The 23,503-nt window shown below is 33.2% G+C and overlaps 2 protein-coding genes across 2 annotated transcripts in view; both read right to left on the bottom strand.

Annotated features, from left to right (window-relative positions):
• The window catches only part of B3GALT1 (beta-1,3-galactosyltransferase 1), a 620,917-nt gene extending 599,820 nt beyond the window's left edge, over nucleotides 1-21,097 (bottom strand). The window contains exon 1 of the mRNA XM_074303205.1: nucleotides 5,958-21,097. The gene's annotated coding sequence lies outside the window, so the exon portion shown is untranslated. The remainder of the gene's footprint in view (nucleotides 1-5,957) is intronic.
• Nucleotides 3,980-23,503, bottom strand: part of LOC141562223 (uncharacterized) — a 78,332-nt gene continuing 58,808 nt past the window's right edge. Inside the window, exon 3 of the mRNA XM_074302213.1 lies at nucleotides 3,980-6,047. Coding sequence (XP_074158314.1) covers nucleotides 6,017-6,047 — 31 coding nt within the window. The 3' untranslated portion in view covers nucleotides 3,980-6,016. The remainder of the gene's footprint in view (nucleotides 6,048-23,503) is intronic.

Here is a 23,503-nt window from a genome sequence, read left to right on the forward strand (position 1 = left end):
TAAATCTATCTACCTAAAATTTGATCTTTTACAGATTACAAAAGTTTACAAAAAGAAAAGGAAAATATTATTCTTAAGCTACTCCAGATGGTCCCAATATATTTTGTTGTATAATATTTAACAAATCAACTTAAAAAGTACAACTAAAACAGTTTTATTAATGAGTATCTCCACACCATTGAAGAAAACCACATTTTAGAATAACCCAGATTGAACTGCAAGTGTAAGGAACAATGGCCAAACCTACTAATATTTAGCATGAAACTTTACTATTAAAATGTCACAATACCACACTTATAGTAAGCTCAACATATGACCAAATGTAATCACTATATGAATAACAATCAATCAGTAAGCATTTATTAAATGCTTACTATATGCTGGACACTAAACCAGGCAATGAATATACATATCTGAAAGTGAGAAAAGCAACTGATATCTTGCATATTTTAGTTGGGAGGGGTTCAAGGACAAGTAAATACAAGATATATGCAAATAAGAGCAGCTAGGTGGCAGTGGATAGAGCACCAGCCCTGAAGTCCGGAGGACCTGAGTTCAAATCTAATCTCAGACACTTAACATTTCCTAGCTGTGTGACCCTGGGCAAGTCACAACCCCAATTGCCTCAGGGAAAAAAAAAAAGATATGCGCAAATAAATTCAAAATATTTTGGGAGGGGGAGTAGAGGTGGGACTGACTAGTACTAACAACCTGAAGAATCAGGGAAGGACTCTTGAATGAAGTGGCACTCAACCTCACAAGTCAGAAGGCATTTGAGGATTCCAAAAATTGGTACTAAAGGAGAAGGAAAGGAAAAGCATTCCATAAATGTGAGGCAAACTATTCAAAGGCACAGAGACAAGAAAGGTGGGATGCCATAAACTGAAAACACAATAGTTTAGATGGAGCTTTGAATTTGAAAAGGGAAATAAGGTAAATGAGCCTTAGATTGTGTCTTTTATATGCTTAAAAATGGGCAATTTTGCTCAGCTAGGTGGCATAACGTATAAAGCATTGGCCCTGAAGTCAAGAGGACATAAGTTCAAATGTAGCCTCACACACTATGTGGCCAAGCCACTTAACTCTGATTGCCTCCCCCTAAAAGAGAAAAAAGTGTGTGTAGGTCACCACAAAGTGAATAAGAACCTTTTTTTATTTACAGAAGGGGTTAGGTTGGGGTTCATCCCATGGAAAATGTTCTTTTCCCTTCAACAGGAGGATTGTCTTCCTATTAAATTTAGATTCCTAATATAAATCTCTGGGAGGAAATTCAAGAGTAGTGGTCAAGGAGGAGTAGGGTAGTGACTTATTTACTCAATTCTAGAATGCTAATGCAGAATGTATTCGAACATATCTTCTCCTTTTCTAAGTTTTCTATAAATCTTTGGGAGGAATCTTCAAGGACATAGGAGATGATGGCAGCTTTTACATCTTCTTGCTTTCTAAGCAAGAAATGTTTTGGATATATGTTGATAAAATTGTTTCAGACAGATGAATCTGTATCACAGAATACAAAATTAGAATGAATATTTTTTTCTTTGACAGAAATTACTGACCATCAGACTAAAAACTGTCTTTTAAGTGGTTGGAACAAAATCCAGCTTACAATGGGTTGATTATTGGAAGGAAAAAAGTATACTAAATGAGTATAGATAACTTTATATTATACAGGGGTACAATATTTGTGGAGCAGTGTATTAACCCAACCATTCTGAAGGGCTATTTGTAATTTTGCTACTATAATTACAATATGTGAATGTAATGAAATTTCTCTGTACCACAAGAAATAAATGAAGAATTTTGAGAAGCATGGAAAAATTTATAGGAACTCATGCAGAGTGAAGAAAATATAGCCAAAAAAGCCATACCCATGGTAATTTCAAAAACATAAACAGAAAAATATATTTATCGATATTGGATGCTGTATTGAGACAATGATCAAACCTGACCATGGATAAAAGTTGAGAAAATATACTGCTCTTAATTGAAAAGCTAGGGGACTATAAGTATCAAATATTGTATACACTGTCATATAGATTTGTGGCATTGATTTCTTTTTAATTTTTTATGTTATCCATGATTTGTAAAGAAATATGTATTAAAGTAAGTATACATGTGTAACCAGAAAAAATAAAACAAATTTTAAAAAATTAAAAAAAAATTTGGACTGCCTTGAGGTCATTGTACATAGTAACAACAAGAATGTGATAATCAGTTGTGATGGACTTGGTCTTTTCAATAATGAGGTGATCCAAAACATTTCCAATAGACTAGGGGTAGAAATACTTATTCATATGCAGAGAGAGAACTATGCAGACTGAATATGGATCAAATCATAGTATTTTCACCTTTTATTGTTGTTGTTCTTTTTTTTTTCCTTTCTTTTTTTTTCTCTTTTAACCTTATTTTTCTTATGTGGAATGATGACTAAGGAAATATGTTTAGAATTGCACTGTGTAGACTATATTGGACTGCTTGCTGTCTTGAGGAAGGGGAAGGGAAGGAGAGGGGGAGAAAAATTTGGAACACAAAGTTTTGCAAAAGTACATGTTGAAAATTGTTTTTGCATATATTTGGGGAAATAAAATACTATTTAAAAATAAATAAAGTTTTTGTTATAAAGAAGGGACTTCTGGGTAGACATCAGAAATAGGAGGAGAAACATATTTGGAAATTAATGTGAACTAAAAACAAAAGCCTTTATTAAAAATAAGGAAAAATAAAACAAGACTAAATACCAAACAATTTTTCAGCTTACCACAGTTTTCATAATGATCTATTCTTCAGTATTATATTCACCTAATCTATTTTAAATAGTTCACTATTTAGATAATATACCTTTTCAACAATATATCTGTTATATAAACTGATCATTTAGTAGCTAGATAATTTACTAATTGGTATTAGTATAGCACATAAATAAAGCATTAAAACAAGAATCAGAAAAGTGGGTACTAACCTCTGCTATTTTCTAGCTGTGTAATCTTAGACAAGTCAACTTATTTTCCATGAATATATTTCCTTATCTAGAGTATAGAAATAAAAAACAAACAAATAACAACAAAACAAACATCTTCTACGTATCTATAAGGACTGTTGGGAGAATTAAATGAGAACTTATATATATATATATATATATATATATATATATATATATATATGTTATATAAATGTAAACAATTCAGTTAAACAAATTCTTATTTCCTTCAATCAGACTCCCTCCCTTAAGCATGTCATGCATTATTGATATGTTTATCTAAATAATAATATAAGTACATAATTTCAACAAGAGACTTTTCTATTAAGTCAAGCCTTAGGGTAAGTTGGTACACGTATACTTTAAGCATTATCATATATCATATCATATATTATTCAACATGTTGGAAATAAAATTTGCTTAACCCTGACTTGAATTTTCTTCCTTTGAGGAATCTAAGTTTGGAACCAGTTAGATCAGAGCAGAGTATACTATTGTACATTAGCATATCAATTAAAAAATCACTAAGCACCTACAATGTGTCAGGAATTGCTCTAGATAGCTGAGATTACTAAGACAAAAAAAAAAGAGTTTCTGTGCTCAAAGAATGGTGTGATGGATAGAATGCTGGGCCTGGAATCAAAAAGATCTGAGTTTAATTCTGGACTCAGATAGTAACTGTGTGATTCTGGGTTATCATTTAATACACTTTGCCTCAGTTTGTCTTTCCGCAAAATGAGCTGGAGAAGGAAATGGCCAGTCACTCCAGTATTTTTGACAAAAAAATCTCTCAAAATAGGGTCAGAAAATGAGTAAACTAAAACAAAAATCTTCATTAAATTTACATTCACACACACATGATACTGCATTCTTTCTGTCAGTTGTCTCAGAATAATTCCAGAGTTTGTCAAGGAGTTCAAAAATTTAATTTGGGCACATTGCCCCAATGGGCCAATATTTTCCAGCTGCAACTGTAACTGTGGCATTTCCTCCCTCTCCAACAAGTCTTTTTTTTTTTTTTTTTTTAAGGAATTTTATGTATTTAAGCATATGCTTCCATAAGTTTATTGTATGCAAGGTAACTTTTTGCATAAAATGAATCTGCATTTGTGTTTACTAAACAAGTTATATATCATAAAATTATCATGCAATGACAATCTAATGTTAATAACTGAACATTTGTAGGAATAAAATTGTGCCACAAGTACTTCCACACTGCTGTAGTTTCACCTTATGAATTTGAAGGCAGCATATTAGAGTAACAAGAGATCCAGCCTTGGAGCTAGAAAAGTTTCAGATAAGTTTCTGATGTGGAAGAATTCCCCACACAAATAAAAGTGGAAGTATTTCCCACATAAATAAAAGCATAGAGCTGGGATCCAAGCCAAATAATCACATAAACAAACAAGAAATACCCCAAACCCATAGTGCTAATTTGAGTATCATATGAGATAATGTATTAAAATGTCTCATAAAATTTACACAGTTATATAAATATCAATACACATACTATTTATAAAACTCCTATTATATGCCATGAACTGTAGGTACTGAGAATGCAACAGGAAAAATGAAAGACCTTCAAAGAGAATGTTTAGAGTTACTATTATTTCTGCTGTACCCATGTACTTAACTTTGAAGAACATGTGGGAAAACACATATGTTTATTACTCAAATACTGTTTTTTCAAGTATGGAAGTAAAATCTCAAATAAATATAAATATAATAAATGAAGTACTTTGAACAGCAAAAATAACAACAGAAGCACAAACCTATATGGAAGAATTACTTTTCAAATTCATTACCATTTTCTTCATTTATTTGAACCAGAAAACTAATCAGAAACATTTCCTCTATCACAAATGGAAACATAATGGCAATAAAAGGAAATAAAAAATATTGGATTTTTAAAAACAAAAATCTTTATGTCAATTTTTGTTCCTCTCTATTCCACCCCACGGAGTCTACAAAGTTAATTAAGATTTCCAAAATTCTTTTCATCTTCACATGGGAATATATGCATCTTCACAGTGGGTGTCTGATTTAAGATCATTCTTAATTATGATACAGCATATCTCCAGCTTGATTATTTCCAGATTGATTAACCTTAAGATTAAGAGTCAGATTTTCTAAAGGCTTCATTTAGTGATAAGAAAACGAATATATTCAGAATGAGGGGGCTTATTCTTTATGGCAATAAATAGCTTATTCTATGCTGCTAGAAATATTCACTTCTGCTAAAAAAAATATGAAGAAATGCTGTCAAAGGCCAGTGTTCATTCATATGTATATACATGTTTATGTATACATATGTATATTATATAAAATTGAATACTTACTTTTAACTAAAATTGGAAAATAAAAACTCCATAAATGTCTTTTTGAACAATAGTTATACAAATTTTTGATTTTATAAACCAGATCAATTATGATGTAATTACCATATTACTAAAAGGTTCTTTACTTTAAGAAAGCATTCGCAGCTGGTTTTCTTTAAACATAAACCTCCTGCTAGCATATTTAAGTGTTTGTTTATAGCTCAGAATTTGAGAGAGAACTAGGAACAGAGAAACTTGATAAAAGTTACAGTATCAGAAGCTAGTTTAATCACAAAAATTATATCGACACTGCTATTATGTAAAGGAGGCACAACTATGCATCTATTTGAATTAAATAATTCTTTGGAAGATTTAAGAACACTCATAGGATGTAATTTTTTTTCACTTTTAATTGCCCAAATTTTAATTGTGTGTATGTATGTGCGTATGTGTGTGTTTAGAATAATAGTAGGACCACTCAAAATGGGATGTGCAGATTTATTTTTACAGGGAATTTAACTAGTTTAATTACATCCACAGATCAGATGAGTCCTAATAAATCATGCCCAATCTGATATGTGGAATCTCACCATTTCATACATCATGAACTCAGATTTACTGTAAATTTGATATCCAACCTAAATTTATGAACAGTACCATACCTGAAATGGTAAAGGTGAAGGGGGTAACTTAAAAATCATCTTGCCACTGTGAAGGATATTTAAATGGTTCCAGTCTTCTCATATAATTGCCTATAAAAAAACAAAACAAAAAAACAAACAACAACAAATTCCTTCACTTTAAATTTCATGCTGCCTACAATGTATCTAAATACTGTTTTTCCAGCTTTTTTCTCACATGATTTCCCTTCATGAACTCTATAAAATGGACTACTGCTTGTTGCCTATGTTCAATATGTCATTCTTGACTTTTCCTGAATTAGTTGCAGGTCAACCACCATCTCCTTTTTCTGTTATCTTTGGAATGTATTCTCTCCTTAACCAAAACTTTCAAAATCTTCATCTTATTTGAAGAACCACCTCATGTGCCATCTCCTTCATAAAGCCTTTCCTGATTAACCCACTAAAAGTTTCCTCTTTATTCTCAAATTTATCTAAAATATTCTGTGTGTCTGATTTGGAGTATCTGTCTCTCTCCCTTCTTCTCTCCCTCCTTTCCTCCCTCTCTCTTTTTCTCCCTTTTTTTCCCTTCCCTCTCCCTCTTTTTGTCCTTTTCTCTGTGGGTCTGTTTCTGTGTTTTTCTTTCTCTCTTATTTATCTCCACCATGACACTTTATCATATATTTATTTTTATATACTAAAATTTCTTCTCTTACCTAGCAAAATGTAATCTTTTTAATTATAGAGAATGTGTATATGTGTTTTTAGAGTTTTTGCTTCTACTGTCTTCAATATATGTAGAAAGTTTTTAATTAATACTCACTAAATTGAATTAAATAAATCATAAAAGTGAATTCTTGTGACAACATTGAACCATTGGTAAATCTGTGATTTCACAAGTGTGAACATTCCCTTTATTGATAAAGAATGCTACCATGACTTCTTGTATTTTAGACTTTATTTCCCCCTATTCATTCAAGCATCCTTCACATAGAATGTAACCGATATGCTAGAGGCCTGTTTATTGGTTTCATGGGGACATAGGATATCATGTAAGTTGTCCGTTCTATGGTCTGTCATTTTTGTTACATGGTGTACCACATTCTCTGGTTTATGTTTTCAGTAATATTTTTAACACAAATTGCTGTTGGTAATGTATTTCAGCCTACTTATGCCAATTATGTGTCTTTCCATTGCCTGCAGGATTATTTGTAATTTTAATTCTTTCCTTACATTGAAAAATAAAACTTGACTAGCCTCAGCACTTGAGCAGCATTTCATTACATTTTTTTCATGCTCTGCTTCAATTTTTCCTTCTCAAAAAGCAAACAAAAAAGAAAAGAAAAGCCTACCCTGTACATCTTTACATTTAAATTCTTTTTTTCTTTTAATAGTGTCCACCACTGGCATCTATGATTCAGTGAAAAATTTCAAACCATAATTAAACAAAATTAAACTCAGTGATCCAGAAAATCTTTCATTTTGAAAAACAAAACATGATAGACAAAAGGAAAAATCACTATCCAAAAATATTTTTGCTAAGTGAAAAAAAGCCAAAGAACAAGGGATTAAATACAAATTATGCATATATGTTCACTGGGAGAAAGCTAATTATGTCTTAGAAAACAAGGAGTATAGAAGAAAAAAAATGAGTTTGATTCCAGGATATCTGGGTTCGACTCTCAATCTAATATCTATTAACTGACATTCATTAAGTATATCATCCAACCTCTAAGTATTATTTCCTTTTTTTTTTTTTTTAATTAGTGCCTTCTTTGCACTGCAGGCGAGTTGTGAGAAAGGCATGACTGTGAACTATACACTATAATAGATTTTATTTTATATTCAAAGACATAAAAACAAAATAAAACAGACAATAAAAAACTCCTACTGAATACCATAGGTCTGACCTGTCAGAGAAGTTTATTCTGTTAGTAAGTTTACTGTAAGATGACAGAACACATCCCAATATAGTAAAGGGTCCATTCAGTCATCTCCAAAAGAATGATGCATTTATAATGGAGGTTGAATTGTACTAGAAGGATCTTTCCAGGGAGTCTTTACTGGAAGATTCCTTGCAAACTTCAGGGACTCCAGGACTATGGTGAATCAGTGCTTAAATCTTTGGGAGACAGCAAACATATTGGATCTTTCCTGAGCCTAGCGCTTCTTGTCACACAGGTATGATACAGAAAACCCTAGGTGATACCTTGGCTCTTTCTTGCACTGTGACAGCAACAAAGGGGAAGGTGTTGCATCAGTTAACAGGAAGGAATACATTAGGCTGGTATCTAGCTAATTTCAAAATTAGCCTTCTACCACTATACAAGTCTGCTTCTCCACTTACATGTCCAGTAGATTTTGAATAAATGTGAATTGAATTTTTGGGGGGTTTTTTTGAACATTGTTTCTGGTAAAAGGAGATAAAAAGAGATGTCTTAGATTCCTGCTTTTAGAATCAAAATACTTGTTGACTTTTGTCTTCCACTGTAAAAGTATAAACCAAGATGCAAACATAAATTGAAAGGATCATAGATTTAGAGTTAGAAAAAAATCTTTATGAGTCACCTCTCCTTTTATTTTACAGATAGAGAAATTGAGTCTGAGATCAAATGCTTTGCCCAAGGTCACAAAACTAGTGATTTGAACTCAGATTAGTTTGACTACAGATCCAACAATCTTTTTGCAATGCCATGCATGCTTTTAGGAGATAGGATGTAGACAAGAAATAGGGAACAAAACTAGCTTTTTTTGTTTAAATAGTTAATACTGTCCAATCAAAGAATGGAATAGAAAGCAGAAAGAAGTAGAGCAAGGGACAAGTAGTTCGGTGTTGGAAAGTTCAAGAAAATCAGTTTTGAATTAGACAAAAGGGTATTTCTAAAGCACAGCACTCAGCATGTCATAGTCTTACTTAAGAAGTCTCAGTGATTCCCTCTTGTCTTTATGATAAAAACCCAACTTCTCTACTTCCTTTTTAAGGCCTTTGATAATCTGGCTCGAGGTGACCTCAAAAGACTTATTGAATATTGCTCTATTTTATGCACTGTATCCTCTAGCCAAATTGGCTTACTTAGTGTTATCCATATGGGACATTACATCTCTTAGTTCTATTTCTTTTCACAGGTTTTCCCCGATATCCAAAATGCCTTTCCTGACTTTCTTCAAAGTTCGTATCAAATATCACCTCCAAATCTATCTTTTTTCCTACCTCAATTGCTAGTCAACTTGGTGCCAAAAATTACTCTATATCTATTCCATGTCTTATCATGTATTTACCTTTCTGCTAGCACTTTCCTGCTCCCATCCCCAATGGAAGCTCCTCTAGAGCAGGAACAGTTTCTTTTCTGTCTTTGTATCCTAAGTATCTAGAAGAATGCCTAGAACATAGTAGGCACCTAATAAATGTTCATTGACTCAGTAAATGAAGATCTTTAAAGTATAATGTCATTATTTGTATTAAAAAACTGCAAATTCTCAGCAGCATCATTTTTATTTTTGTGAGCAAAAGCATAAACATTCCTCCTCTTTTCTGTTTTATTTACCTCTCCACCACTGGTTCTGATAAATAAAAAGAAAGCTCTATCTGAGATGATCAATGAGTAAATGAAGAGGTATTTAAGTGTTTACTATGTACAATGCCTTATACTAACTACTAGGGATATGAATAGAAAGACAATATAATCTTTGTTCTCAAGGATCTCATATTCTTATGAGGAGATAACATATGGAAGGGTTTAACTACGAGTCAGGAAAGGACTGATGGTCCTAAAGATGTCAGAGTAAAACAGATGGCAATGCATTTTCTTTAATGTCATTTTCACCAATTAAAATCATATCAGTTTGGGATCATTTATTGAATCATTTGACAGTGCCAAGGAATTTGACATTGAGAACTTTCTTTTCTGAGTCTTCAGTACAACACTCATGGAAACATTTAACAAATTTCATTAACCTGGGAAAAACTGGGATTTAGGGCTTAAAGGACTGACCTGGAAATAAAACAAGTGGTCTGACAGGTGTTACTACTCCTAAGGTTCTTGGATTTACCTCCCTATTGGGAGTTGGTGATGTGAGGTAAGTGAAGAAGGTAGACCCCTTCTACACAATAATTGCTCTCTTCAATAATGGCCAGAGGCCCAGATATCTAGGAGGATAGATAGGTCTAGAAGGCACCCCTAGTCTTAAGGATACAGACTTGGATTATATCTATTATAGTAGGAGAAGGTAGTGTTTAAGAAAGTGGGGGTGGTTTGGCTTGCCTGGCAATTGAGAATTACTTTGTGGTTTCAGCTAAGTTGACTTGGCCTATAAATATTAGTAAATTGGTATTTGGATATATGAATGAATGACCATCTGAGATGAAGACAGCATCCAGCTTGGCATTCCAGTACTGATATAATGCCAGCAGTATCCCAGAAAACAAGATATCTAAAATCAGCAATACACTGAGTTTAAGTGAGAGCATTAAATACAGAGGGCACAAGAAATACAAGAGAAAGATAGTGGAGATAACCTTCAGGCCATAAATATATGGACAGCAGGAGCAAGCAGATAAATGTAGCACATACCAAGCAGGGAGTTTGCTTTTAAGAGGGCTTAAAGTCACATGTTAGCTTTAGAGGTGAAAAGAAATATGAAAAGCAACAGGACCTAAAATAACCTCCCTAAAGCAGGCCATTTGTCCACATGGTCAGTCATATCATCTTCTCTGTCATTTTACAAAGCCAAGTGCCAGGTTACAGCTGCATGTGAGTGCATGTACATACATTTAATAAACTAGTAATGGGGAAAAGGAAATAAAATTAAGAAAAACATTTTCCCCCAAAATCAATGTTTTTTACATCTTTCCTTCTTGAAACTTATGTTCTTTAAAATCTATCCTTCTTCATATATGCTTATAATATTGTATTTTCTCTTATAGGAGTATAGTCATATATGCAAAATTGAAATTTACAAGACATCCCTCAGTGCTAAATCTGTTTCCTGTTGTTCACTGATGTCTGTTTCATCAGTCTAACCGTTCTTCACACTAATTTGTGGACTTTGATTTGCTATGTCAGCTCTACTTTCACAAAGGAAAGCTGATTTCAGATTTCCTTCCCCCCTTTCTCTTACACCATAAATAGGCAACCAGGCTAGACTGACCAAGAGCCAATATGCAGGCCCTGTGTTAGTCATGAAAGTTTTTTTTAGAAAGGAAGCAGATTCTTAAAAGGATAAAAGTATCCACAAAGAAACACAAATTCTGTTTAAGGTTCTTTTTTTCTGGTGTGTATTTGTGTGGGTGTGTCTGTGTGTGTGTGTGTGTGCATGCATATGTCTGTAATGGGGAGATGATATTCTTGGAATCAAAAGGTTTTAGAAGTACACACTCATGCTACAAAAATATTAAGTACAGTCTGGTCCAGATTTATGCAAATAATGAATTCTCTGAAGTGGCCACAGGTATTTTAATTTTCACTATTTGAAGTTATAATTATGTGAAAATGATTATGGTTATAGATTAATGAAATAATGCCATGCAAGTTCAAATAATGTGATCAGGCCAAGGAATTAATTGTTTGCACTAATTGGGTGCTAGTTATATCATTGTATTTACTGGATAATTTTGCAGTTGCAAATATTAAAAGCCTACTTATTTTCTTTCCATTTTAGATGCTGTAAATGATAAATTCGTGGACTGGCCTTTTTACAGTAACTCATACAATGGTCACACATCAGGATAAAAGAACAATACATTTTTGAGCAGTTTGATGGATACACTGACATCACCATATATTGAAAAGCCTAAGGAAGACCTACGTTGTATTCGTAGATCTCAATGGTGGACTTGTTGGAGGATTTGGATGAGAAGTGTCTCCTCACTGGAAGGTACAAGATTAATCACTGGAGGGAAACTTGAGTAAACAAAATTTACAAGATCTTAAAGTTATGACACAGGATGTTTACTTAATAATTTATGATCTCTCATCCAAAATATTAAAAATTCTTCCACCATAACAAGTTAAAAATTTTGGTATATTAAAGCTTTAAAAATTGATTTTCCACGTTAATTTGATTCAGTCAAGTAGCAAGTTTGGCATTCTATAGAAGTAGCCACATTCATTTTGACACTGAGAGCAAATGAATGACCAAGGATTTAAATTCTGCTTCAATGAGAATGCAATTTTTTTATGAAATAGTTTTTTGCATGGATAAAATGTTGAAAACATGAGATGACTTAGCCTTCTGCATTTTTGTTTATTTATTTGAGGCCAAAAATCAAAACATTTTGCAGTCTAATGGAAATGGTGATTTGTGATTTTTAGCAAGTAAAAATCCCATAATCTATTTATCATTTCTTAAAATTGAACTTAACATTATTGATTAGATGGAGAGCCATTGCTATATTTATATAGAAAGCATTTTATTATAATTGGAGTGTAATTTGAATGTTTAAAAGTTCTTCAATATTAAGAGGGAAGCTAAAAATTCTAACTTCTAAAAAAATTCTTGGAGATAATGCACATGAACTTGGAAATTCAGACAAGATTAATATGTAATATAAAATAAAATTCTCCAGAAAACTAAATATACAGCGATCATATTACTCATCACTTATTATGTTAAAGTTTCTTGTCAATGTCTTGAAATGAAAAAAAAAAAGTATACAAATCATGCCCAGCTTCTCTGAATTATTTACTGTTCCACTTTCTACTAATCCTGAACCATAGAGGAATCTTTATCAAAAGTCTTTAATAGAATATAATACTATATGTATCCATTATGACTGAAAACAATGAATAAATGAAAAAGCATTTATTATGTCCTTACTATGCAAAAGCTAGGGACATCTAAGTGGATCAAGGGATAAAGCAGTGAGCTTGAAATCAGGATGATTCATTTTCATGGGTCCAAATTTGTCCATGTGATCCTAGGCAAGTTACTTACCCTTCTTTGCCTCATTTTCCTCACCTGTAAAATGAGTTGGAGAAGGAATGGCAAACTCCAGTATCTTTGTCAAGAAACCCCAAAATGGGATTACTGTTCAGTCATTTCAGTTGTGTCTTACTCGGGTTTTCTTGACAAAGATACTGGAATGACTTGTTATTTCTTTCTCTAGTTCATTTTACAGATGAGGAAAATGAAGCAGTTAAGTTATTTATCCAGGGTCACTTAATAATTGTCTGATAAGGAGTATAAAAATACAGTTCAAATCTCTTCATCAAATTCAAAGAAACATGTTCATATAAAATAAAACAATGTATATATTAACACTTTAACTTGAATCTAGCTCCTTTGAAGAGAAGCTCAAAGCTGTTTTCTAAAAGTCTTTGATATCCTTGGGTTGTCCAAAGACCAATTAAACTTTTCTAGCCTGAAAAATAATGGATTTGTTTTTAGTTTACTTTTCCTAAACATGCAGAATGATAAAAGGATCTATATAAGGAGAAGTAAGAAAAAAATCACAAAATGTGAAATGAAAGCAAAGCATCAGAAATCTGTTTCTATAGAATTTGAAAAGAAAATCACTCCACTAAAATTATCGGCACTGATTTGATGCTGTGAAGCATTCTAAGCCAAGTTTCAGAAAATTCAGTACAGTCACCAAAAAAAATTGAGTCACAATAGAAAGCCAAAAAATTTCCTACATTGTACATGAAATAATGGTAACCCACTGAGGCAATGTTTGAAAAAAAAAAACAAAAAAAACAAAAAAAAAAAAAAACAGTCTTGGTAACCACTGGGGAGTAGATCACCCATGACAGAGAATGAGTTTTCTTTATCCAGAATTCTTGCAGAACTAAATTTGATTCTAGAATGTTCACTTGTCACCAAACACAAGACACACTGTTCCAGATAGCAGATCTCCTATTCAACTCATACCTATCATTTGTAAGCCTCACTTACTTCAGGTCGGTCACATAGATTGATGAGATTATGAGATGTGATCATGGCTGAACCAAGCTGTCAGATATTCTTTTAGAGATGACCAGATTTGAAGTTAATTTTTAAGGGGAACTGTTAAGTAATTTTTCTTGGAAGATTTTTATTGTAATACTATAAGTATCTGGCCTGAATTTGTTATGGATTTCAAAGTGCCCGTTGCTACTTTTAGAGTCAGTGTGTTAGTATGTGTGTATCAGAATCTTTGCACTTGGGTCAACATTATTGAAGAATAAAAAGTGCACTTTACAATATTGAAACTGCTAATTCTGGACAGAATTTATCCTTTAGCTTAAAAAATCGTTGGGACATTAAATTCTCCCCTTCATGGGTCCAAAAAAATACAGCAGAAATAATGCATAAAAGAGGCAAGTTTGAGATGACACCATTTTCTTTTTAACAAAGAGAAGTATCATGGCATTATAAATAGCAGGCGCTCAATGAATATTTGATGATAATAAAGATAAAGAAATGAAGTATGTTCACAAGATGTAAGTATTTTTATATATTGAATAGATTTGTTGGCTAAAAATAATCACAATCTATGACCATTGTGTAGATTGCATCCTAGTTACTTATGTTTTGCATTTTAGTCAGCCAAAAACTGACTGAAACTAATTCTCTTCCTTCCCAGGTACATTACTAAATACTATTTGAACACTGTACTTTTCAAATAAAGAGCAGAATTCTCAAATCTCCTTTACTATTTTGACATCCTTATCATTGTTACTTTAAATTTCTTTATTTTGTCTAAACTAAAATCGGTTTTTCAGTTTGCATTGCACAGTAGTCTCAGGTCAGATTCTTTAAATGGTTGACAAATTCTAGTGTTGGGGGTCAAGCTTGTTTCTCTTTTTTAGTTGCAGTGTTATTTCAAATAAATGAGCAGAAATATTTTTTCCAAAAGTTCTCACTTGATAAAAGCATAAGTATGATTCAAGGGGGGGAAACCTACCATAAAATAAAATTCATTTCCTAGCAGTGTCATTCTAAACTGAAGTGGGTGGATGTAAAAGATTGTAGAAGCCTTAAAAGAACTCTGGAAATCTTCCCTGGAGATCTTAAAAGAAAGTGAGTTTTTAATAGGCCATGATAGCTTAGAATAGTTCTGTCTGTAATGGACAAGATATCTATCCCCTTAATAATATTCCTAGATTTATGATTATAATAATTTTTCTACGGAAGTGACCTTATCTTTTTTTAGCATATCTTATGCAAATGAAATCCTATTGAGTTTTCCATCTTTTTACTGAATATCTAAATAAAACTCATCTGCATACTTACAATCTTCTTTATCTAAAATGATACACAAAGCATGTATAAATTATCTAAACTCTTTATCTACCCCACTACCTGACAGAGTACTGTGCACACTGAAGGTCTGTTGAATGAATATATATTGTACTTTAAATAACACCTAGTACATAAATACAAATTAGGCCAATGGACCTATCATTTTAGTTGCCTTTGAAAGCTTGATACTTGTCACTATAGAATCACAGGACATCAGGGCTATAAGAGAAAATGTAGAACATTTAGTTTTGAACATTTGATTTTGTATATGGGAAAAGTTAGGACAAAGTGGTTAAGTGACTTGCTGGAAAGCAATATACTGGAAAGAGCGCATGCTTGCTGATGATAACTCTAATGCTCTTTTCACCTTGCTAAGGGTTACTTTTCCATTCAGTCATTAGGGATTGTGTTTTTGAGGTTCTAGTTTACTTAAGATCCTTCTCAGAGGTAAGAGTTGAGAGAATAGGCTATTGACATCAACTGACTTAGATCTTTAACCAAGCATGTATTATTGGAAACATTATCCTCTCTGTATGCCATCATACAAAAAAAGGGAAAAGGACCTACATGTGCAAAATATGTTTGTAGCAGCCCTTTTTGTAGTGTCAAGGAATTGGAAATTGAGTGGATGTCCAGTAGTTGAGGAATGGCTGAATAAGTTATGGTATATGAATGTTATGGAATATTATTGTTCCATAAGAAATGATCAGCAGGATGATTTCAGAAAGGCCTAGAGAGACTTATATGAACTAATACTAAGTGAAGTGAGTAGAAGGGAGAGAGCATTGTACACAGCAACAACAAGATTTTGTGATGATCAACTATGATGGACATGGCTATTTTCAGGAATGAGGGATTTAGGCCAATTTCAATAGATTTGTGATAGAGAAATCCATCTTTATTCAGAAAGAGAACTGAATGTGGATCACAACATATTATTTTCACCTTTTTTGTTGTTTGCCTACTTTTTTCTTTCTCATTTTTTTCCTTTTTGATCTGATTTTTCTTGTGCAGCATAATAGATGTTGAAATACTTATAGAAGAACTGCACATTTTTAGCATATATTGAATTACTTGTTGTTTAGGGGTAGAGGTGGGAGGAAGGGAGGGAGAAAAATTTGAATAGGAGGTTTTGCAAGAGTGAATGTTGAAAACTATCGTATGTATTTTGAAAATAAAAAACTATTGTTTTTTAAAAAAGAAATATTACTCTTTCTGATCTGGAAACATTCTATTGCATTCATCATGGGAGGCATTTAAGTGACCATAGTGGATAGAGTTTTGGAGTCTGGAAGATTTGAATTTAGAACTTTCCTCAGATACTTAAAAGCTATAAGACTCTCTGCATGTCACATAACCTTTATCTTTTTCAGTTTCCTTATCTTTAAAATGGTGATTCTCAGGTTGTTGTGAGGTAAAAATGAGATATTTGTAAAATACTTAGCACAGTATCAGACACATAATAAACACTAAATAAATATTGTTACTGTTTATAGTATTATTATATTGCTACAGGGACCTATATTAGGGGAAAATAAAGTGAATACACACACACATATATATATATATATGAGGGGAAGGAAGAGAAGAAGGAAGGGAGGGACACACACAGAGAAAGAAAGAGAGAGAGAGAGAGAGAGAGAGAGAGAGAGAGAGAGAGAGAGAGAGAGAGAGAGAGAGAAACCCTCCTTATAAAAGTCATTTTAATATACTGAAAAGAATGCTGGGTTTGGGATTCAAGGAAGGCCAGGTGGGATACCACCTCTCTCATTCATTGCCATAGGTAAGTAAATTTCTTAATGTTTCTTCATCTGCCATATTATATACTTTACAGGTTTGCTGGGAGAATGAGATGGTACAATATGTGTAAAAATGTTTTGCAAAACTATAAGTACTAGAAAAAAGTATCAATTGTAGTTATCACCATCATCACTGCTACTGTTACAAGTGTAGGGCCAGAAATTAAAGTACTAAAGTACTAAAAAGTTTGATTGTTCCATCTGCTACCATGAATGAACAGAATTTCAACATTGGCAGAAACCCAAAAGTACCTATTTCTATCTCATTCTTCCAGCAATGATATTCAGTAAGAACTCCCTTCAATGACTCATTGCAGTGGGGAGATGAGTATAAGGCTTTGAAGGCTATGCCAATGGAATACAGACTGTCATCTGGAAAGATTTACAGTATAATCCTGAGGATAGTCTGTTACTTCTGAACCAGTCTAATTCAGTGAGGTTCATCACCAGAAGGTTCATTATGAAGTGATAATGATGATGATGATGATGATGATGATGATAACAAGGATGACAATAATGATGGTGATGGTAATGATAATGATGATGAATATAGTAGTAGTCATGGACTCTGAAAAATAATCTAATTTTATGAAAGGAATGAAATTATAGATCACAAATATAAAGCTCCTTGACATATTAGAGGTCATCAACTCCAATCTCCTCATTTTATATACGATGAATCTAAAACCTAGAGAAATTAAATAATTTTTCCAGTCATATGCTTAATGTGTATCTAAGGCAATATTTGAACCCAGATCTTCCCAACTCAAAGTCTAGTCCCCTGGTCCACCAGATCACATTGTTATAAATGGAGGAAAAATTCACACTGTTAAAAAAGATTCCTAATGTTTTGAAGTATCCCAAACATGTATATAAGACTCCTACGATTTTTATGATACTAAAATTACATTGATTTGCTGCCCTAGATTAAAAAAATATATTTTTTGGTCATTCTGGCTGTGCTACTGCTGTTGTCCTTGTCAATGTAGGTAAATCTGTGTGTGTGTGTGTGTGTGTGTGTGTGTGTGTGACTGTATGGGTGTGTACTCAGGATATTTATCATTTAAGTAAGTATTGCAAAGGGAGTCTAAATTGAAAATAAAAATCCAAGTGAAAGTAGACTACCTGAGATTGACTTTGAAGGGATAAAAAATTAAACTTGTATTTTAAGTCCTGGCCAAGGAATTTCTGTATACTGAGATATGTGCTTAATACAATTGGGCCAACAAACAAAGTAGGTCTTTGAAAGCTATAGGTTATATATTTCCATTCTGAACTGTCAGATCAATCAAGAGAAGCACCACTGCTGAGACAGAAATGTCTCTAGCATAACAAATCAGTTCACAATATTTTCTTAGTCTAGGTGAGCAAGAGTAAATCACTGTTCCAAAAGCCCACCTTTCTGATTAGCGTAAACAAAGAGTAGAACAATCTTTTATTCTTAGGAGTTATGTCCTAATACCTAAATAAGATTGGAACAAAAGATAAAAAGAGACATCTACCACAGTAATACCATATGTCTCTACCCTCTACCTATAAAGGAAGGTTTACATGGTTCTGCAGTCATTGTGAAATGTGATAAATTCATCATAATGCCATTTCAGTTTGAAGGAGAGAATATTAAAGTAGCAGATATAAAAATTACATGATAAGCCAAGTGTTCTTGGATAGAGCACTTTTTAGTTTTATGTCTTTAATTCCATCAATAATTTCACCTGAGACAATGCTATTTCCTCTACTTTTGACTCAAACAGAACAGTAAAGCTGTTTAAGTCCTAAGGCTCCAGAAAACAAAAAGTAAAGAAAAATGCAAGTACTTTATGAAGTCAAAATGAAGGTCTTAAATTTGCACAAGATCATTGCTAAATCTTGGAGATTTTTGTTGCAAGGATGTCATTTTCTGTCTGAAGAAATTGCCTCAGGCACAAAATGCACAATGTACAATATTTAGTTAAAATACATAAGGAACAGCAGGGACAGCTATAATGTGTAAATTACCAATGATATAATATCATTTTGAAAAAAATATGTTTTGCATCATATTTGGAGGTCAGAACCCTAGCATTCTACCAAATCAAGATGAGAAGGAAACAACACCACAAAAGCAAGAATGAGGAGTGATAGATGGAGATTGCAAAGAAACAAATTCAAGAGTTCCAGGGGTGGAGCCAAAATGGTAAAGTTAGGAAGCTTCTGGGAGCTCTCCAAGCTTCCCTCCAAAACGACATGAAACCAGTCCTCTGGACAGAGTTTGATGGAATGAAACCACTCAAGATAGATTGAAACAAAACAAAACAAAACAAACAAAACAAAAAACAAAAACAAAAACAAAAAAACCTTCTAGTCAGTCTCACTGAGTTGAAAAGGGTGTTCAGTGCAGGGTCAGATAGATTCTGAGAAAGCTGATGAGAGGAACTTAATCACAGCAAATCAGTAACTAAGACCCTCAGACCTGGCTTAGTGGAGGAGCAAATCAGAGAGGGCAGCTTCCAGTCCCAGCTCAGAAAGCAAACTCTGGGAAATAAGGCTGTTTCCTGAAAAGATCAGGCAAAACTACACATTACAAACACAAAGGGTCCCTGTGCCCAAAATCAAAATTCAGAGCTGCATGGAAAGTTTGGGACAGTGCCACCTTTATGTCAGGAGCAGAGCTCCACCTTAAAAGTGGAAAAAAAATACCAAAAGAAAAGGAAAGAAAAGGAGCAAGGAACAGAAAATAACCTTTACCACAGAAAGCTACTGATGGTGACAGGGCAGACCAAAACAAGATCTCAGATGAGAACAAAATATTCACATAAGAGATCTCCAAGAGATTTCTTGGTCTCAAGCCCAAGAGGCTTTTTGGAAATGGCTATAAAAGACTTCAAAAGGCAAATAACAGAGATAGAAGAAAAAAGAGACAAGAAACAGAGGGGGAAATACTCACTGAAAAAAAATCCATCAATTACCTTTGGAAAGAGATCCCACAAAGAAAATCCCAAGGAATATTGTTGTGAAAATCCAAAACTATAATCTTAAGGAAAAAAAAATATTGCATGCTGCCAGAAAAAAACAATTCAAATATCAAGCAGCAACCATCAGGATTACCCAGGATCTAGCACTTCTACAACAAAGGATAGGAGGGCCTGGAATGCCATATTGAGGAAGGCAAAGATCTTGGGGTTACAACCAAGAATTAACCATCCAGTGAGAGTCATCATAATCTTTCAGGGGAGAAGATAGAACTTCAATGAAATAAAAGACTTTTGGTCATTTTTATTGAAGAAAAAAAAACAAAACTAAACAGAAAATTTAATCTACAAACACAGGATTCAAGAGAACTATAGAAAGATAAACAGCGGGAAATATATCTATATCTATATCTGTATGCAGATATAGATATAGATTTAAAGGTTAAACTGTTTACATCCCTAGATGGGAAAATATCTGTAACTCTTAAATGTATCTGACACTGGAGCAGACAAAGTGGGGCATCACATGAACTGAAAGTGTGATTGTGAATGGACTCTGATGTGATGACATAAAAGATATTAAGCAGTGGAAAAAGATCTATACTGGAAAAAAAGGAAAGGGAAGGTAGTTCACACCAAGAGACTCAAAAGACCTATTAAAACCAAGGAAAAAAAAGAGAGGGGTTATCTGAAGCTTGATTTCATCAGTTTTGGCTCTAAGAGGGAATAATTTAATCATTCAGTTGGGTATATAAATTTATTTAATCCTATAAAGAAGTAGGAAGAGATAAAGAAAAATAAAAGGGAGGGGCAGTATAGAAAGGACAGAAAAAAAGGAAGGGAAGGAGGTATGGGCTGATAGAAAATAAGGTAGTGGGTGGAAGGTACTAAGAGAAGGGGGTAGGGGTGAAAGGAAATAAGGCCGTGGGTAAGTAACACTAGTTAGAGAAGGAGGAAGAGTGATAAAAAATAAGGTAGTGGGTAGAGTGCATAAAAATACTGAGGACAGGATGGAAAGAAAGAACAAAAGTATATACAGGGGAAAAAATAGGATGGAATAAAATACAGAGCTGGTAATCATAACTGTTAATGTGAATTGGATGAACTCTCCCATAAAATGAAAGCAAATAGCAAAGTGGATTAAAAAACAGAATCCTACAATAAAAAAAATAAAATAATAAAAAAGGAAACAAATTCAAGCTTGATGTTAGTGGGAAAAAATCTCAAATAATTAGAACAATCCTTTAGTTTCTCTAAGATTAAAAAAAAAAAAACAACTCTTCAGTTGTCATTCAAAACCCTACTTTCTAGACAAATTTCATTGTAATTCTCTGTATATACTACGCTTTAGACAAGGCTACTAGCTGTTCCCATCATTCTGCAGTCCATTTCCAACCTCCAAGTCTTTGTACATCTTGAATGTCTGAAATGCCCTCTCTCTCTCCATCTCAGACTCCCAGAATTCTTTCCTCAAGACTCAGCTCTTGCTGTTCATCTTTATCTTTGAAGGAAAATGCCCTCACAATACTGGAGTCAGGGTATGGTGTGTTTGGCTGTGCCTGATGAGTATAATTCAAGTTCAGAAGATTCCACCCTATGCACAAATAATATATTGGAACATTTGCGATAGTAGTATCTCTGGATTTTTGAAGTTTGTCTTTCCTTTGTGGTGCTGTGATTCTGTTTTGCTAACGGAGCACAGCTTCTTCTTTGTTGCCAGCACTCCATGCTAGGCATATTGTTTTAGAATCTCCTTTGCCTCACAATTGATACTAAAGTTCTTAAGATATACCTTGAGAATATTCTTGTACTTTTTCTGACAAACTTGTGAGAGCTTATTTTTTTTTTTGAGTTTTCCATATAATAGTCTTTGAGTAAAGCATTCATTTGGCATTCAGGCTGTGTGGCTAGTTCATTGAAGTTGTATTTTCTTCAGTAGAGTTTGAGTGCTTTGTAGTTCGGCTCAACTCAGGACCTTAGAGTTCAATACCTTATTTTGCAAGGTAATCTTCAAAATCTTCTTAAAACAATTTAAGTGGAAATTACTCAGTTTTCTGTTATCTGCTACCTGATATGAAGAGTCATTCCTAGCAATACTTGAAGCTAATGCTGTTTCCCTCCTTAAATTATAAGGTATTTGTTTATCTGCTTAAATGTCATATTTTCCCTAATAGAGTATAAACTTCTTGAGGATAAAAGCTGCTGGTTTTTTGCTATTCTTAATTTTTCAAGCACCTTACACAATCAATATTTTGAATAGAACGTTAAGAAATGCTTGTTCAGTGAATGAATGAACAAATGAAGCAAAGGGTCAAACACATTTTCTCAAATTAATAGGGTAAAAATATTCCCACATTACATACATTCTTTCTCATTTTACCCAGTAACCAACACCAGTTTCTATGATGTAAGTATTCCATAGTCAATTCCCTTTCCTATAGAATCATAATCTGGTCCAGTACAGAAATTGCATTAAGAAAAATGAGATGTAAGAATAACATAATCATTTATTCATTAATTCATTTGTTTAGAAAATAAAGATTTTGGGATATATATACTACAATGATAAAATGATAAAAACGAAAAGTGATTCTTGTCTTCCAAGAGCTTACAGTCTTTCAGGAGTCCCACAGAGAATATTAAGTGCCATAATAATTATATAGACTCCAAGGGCTTTGACAGTCAGATGAAGATGAGGTTATTTCTGGTTGAGAATATCAGAGAAAACTTTATGGAGGAGGTATTAATGGATGCAACATTGGGAGTGTATCACAATTACCAAAGCTTTTTATGAAGGAGATTGATTTAATAACAACTCAAGGTGAATAGTTAATAGAGGCAGCTTAGTGGCATAATGGGTATCCAGAGCACTGGACTTCGAATTGGGAAGACCTAATTTAACTTATTTGTTAACTAAGTGATATGAAGAGAATCACTTAGCCTTCTTTAGGTCCAGTTTCCTTATTTGTAAAAGATGGAGCTGAACTTGATGGACCCAACTGTATATCTATGATCCTATTTAAGACCACTAATATTTTATGGAATGTGAAAAAAAAAACATTTAAAATTTTGCTTAATTAAAACATGGTTTAATTTCTTTAGGATCATTATCTTCCAAAAAATTAAACTTTTGTTCCATCATCAACAAATAAAAAAATAGTGGATTCAGAAACATTTGCTATTGTTTTCCCTATACTTTTGGGGTTCTCCCTTGAGGTTAGAATTTAGATTATGTTATTTCAAATTATTGCTTGTCTTTGGAATGTTCTGAACATTCTGCAATTTGCCAGAGTGATAAGGCAGATGAATGACATGGTGAACTGAGAACTAGCCTTATAATCAGGAATATCCTGAGTTTGAATCCTGCCTCAGACATATATTAGCTGGATTACTGTGGACAAATCTCTTACCTCTGTACTTCAATTTTCCCACCTGTAAGATATGGATAATAATTTATCCACTTAATAAGATGATTGTGAAGATCAAATGAGATAGCATGAAAGACACTTTGCAAACTTTAAAGAGGCCACATATTAGCCATGCTTCTGCTGCTGACAGTGCAAACTTATTGACTGCCCATTTGCCCTGTATGTTACAAATATCACAAGTGATATCC

Source organism: Sminthopsis crassicaudata, chromosome 3, assembly GCF_048593235.1.
Source record: "Sminthopsis crassicaudata isolate SCR6 chromosome 3, ASM4859323v1, whole genome shotgun sequence".
Classification (NCBI taxonomy): Eukaryota; Metazoa; Chordata; class Mammalia; order Dasyuromorphia; family Dasyuridae; genus Sminthopsis; species Sminthopsis crassicaudata.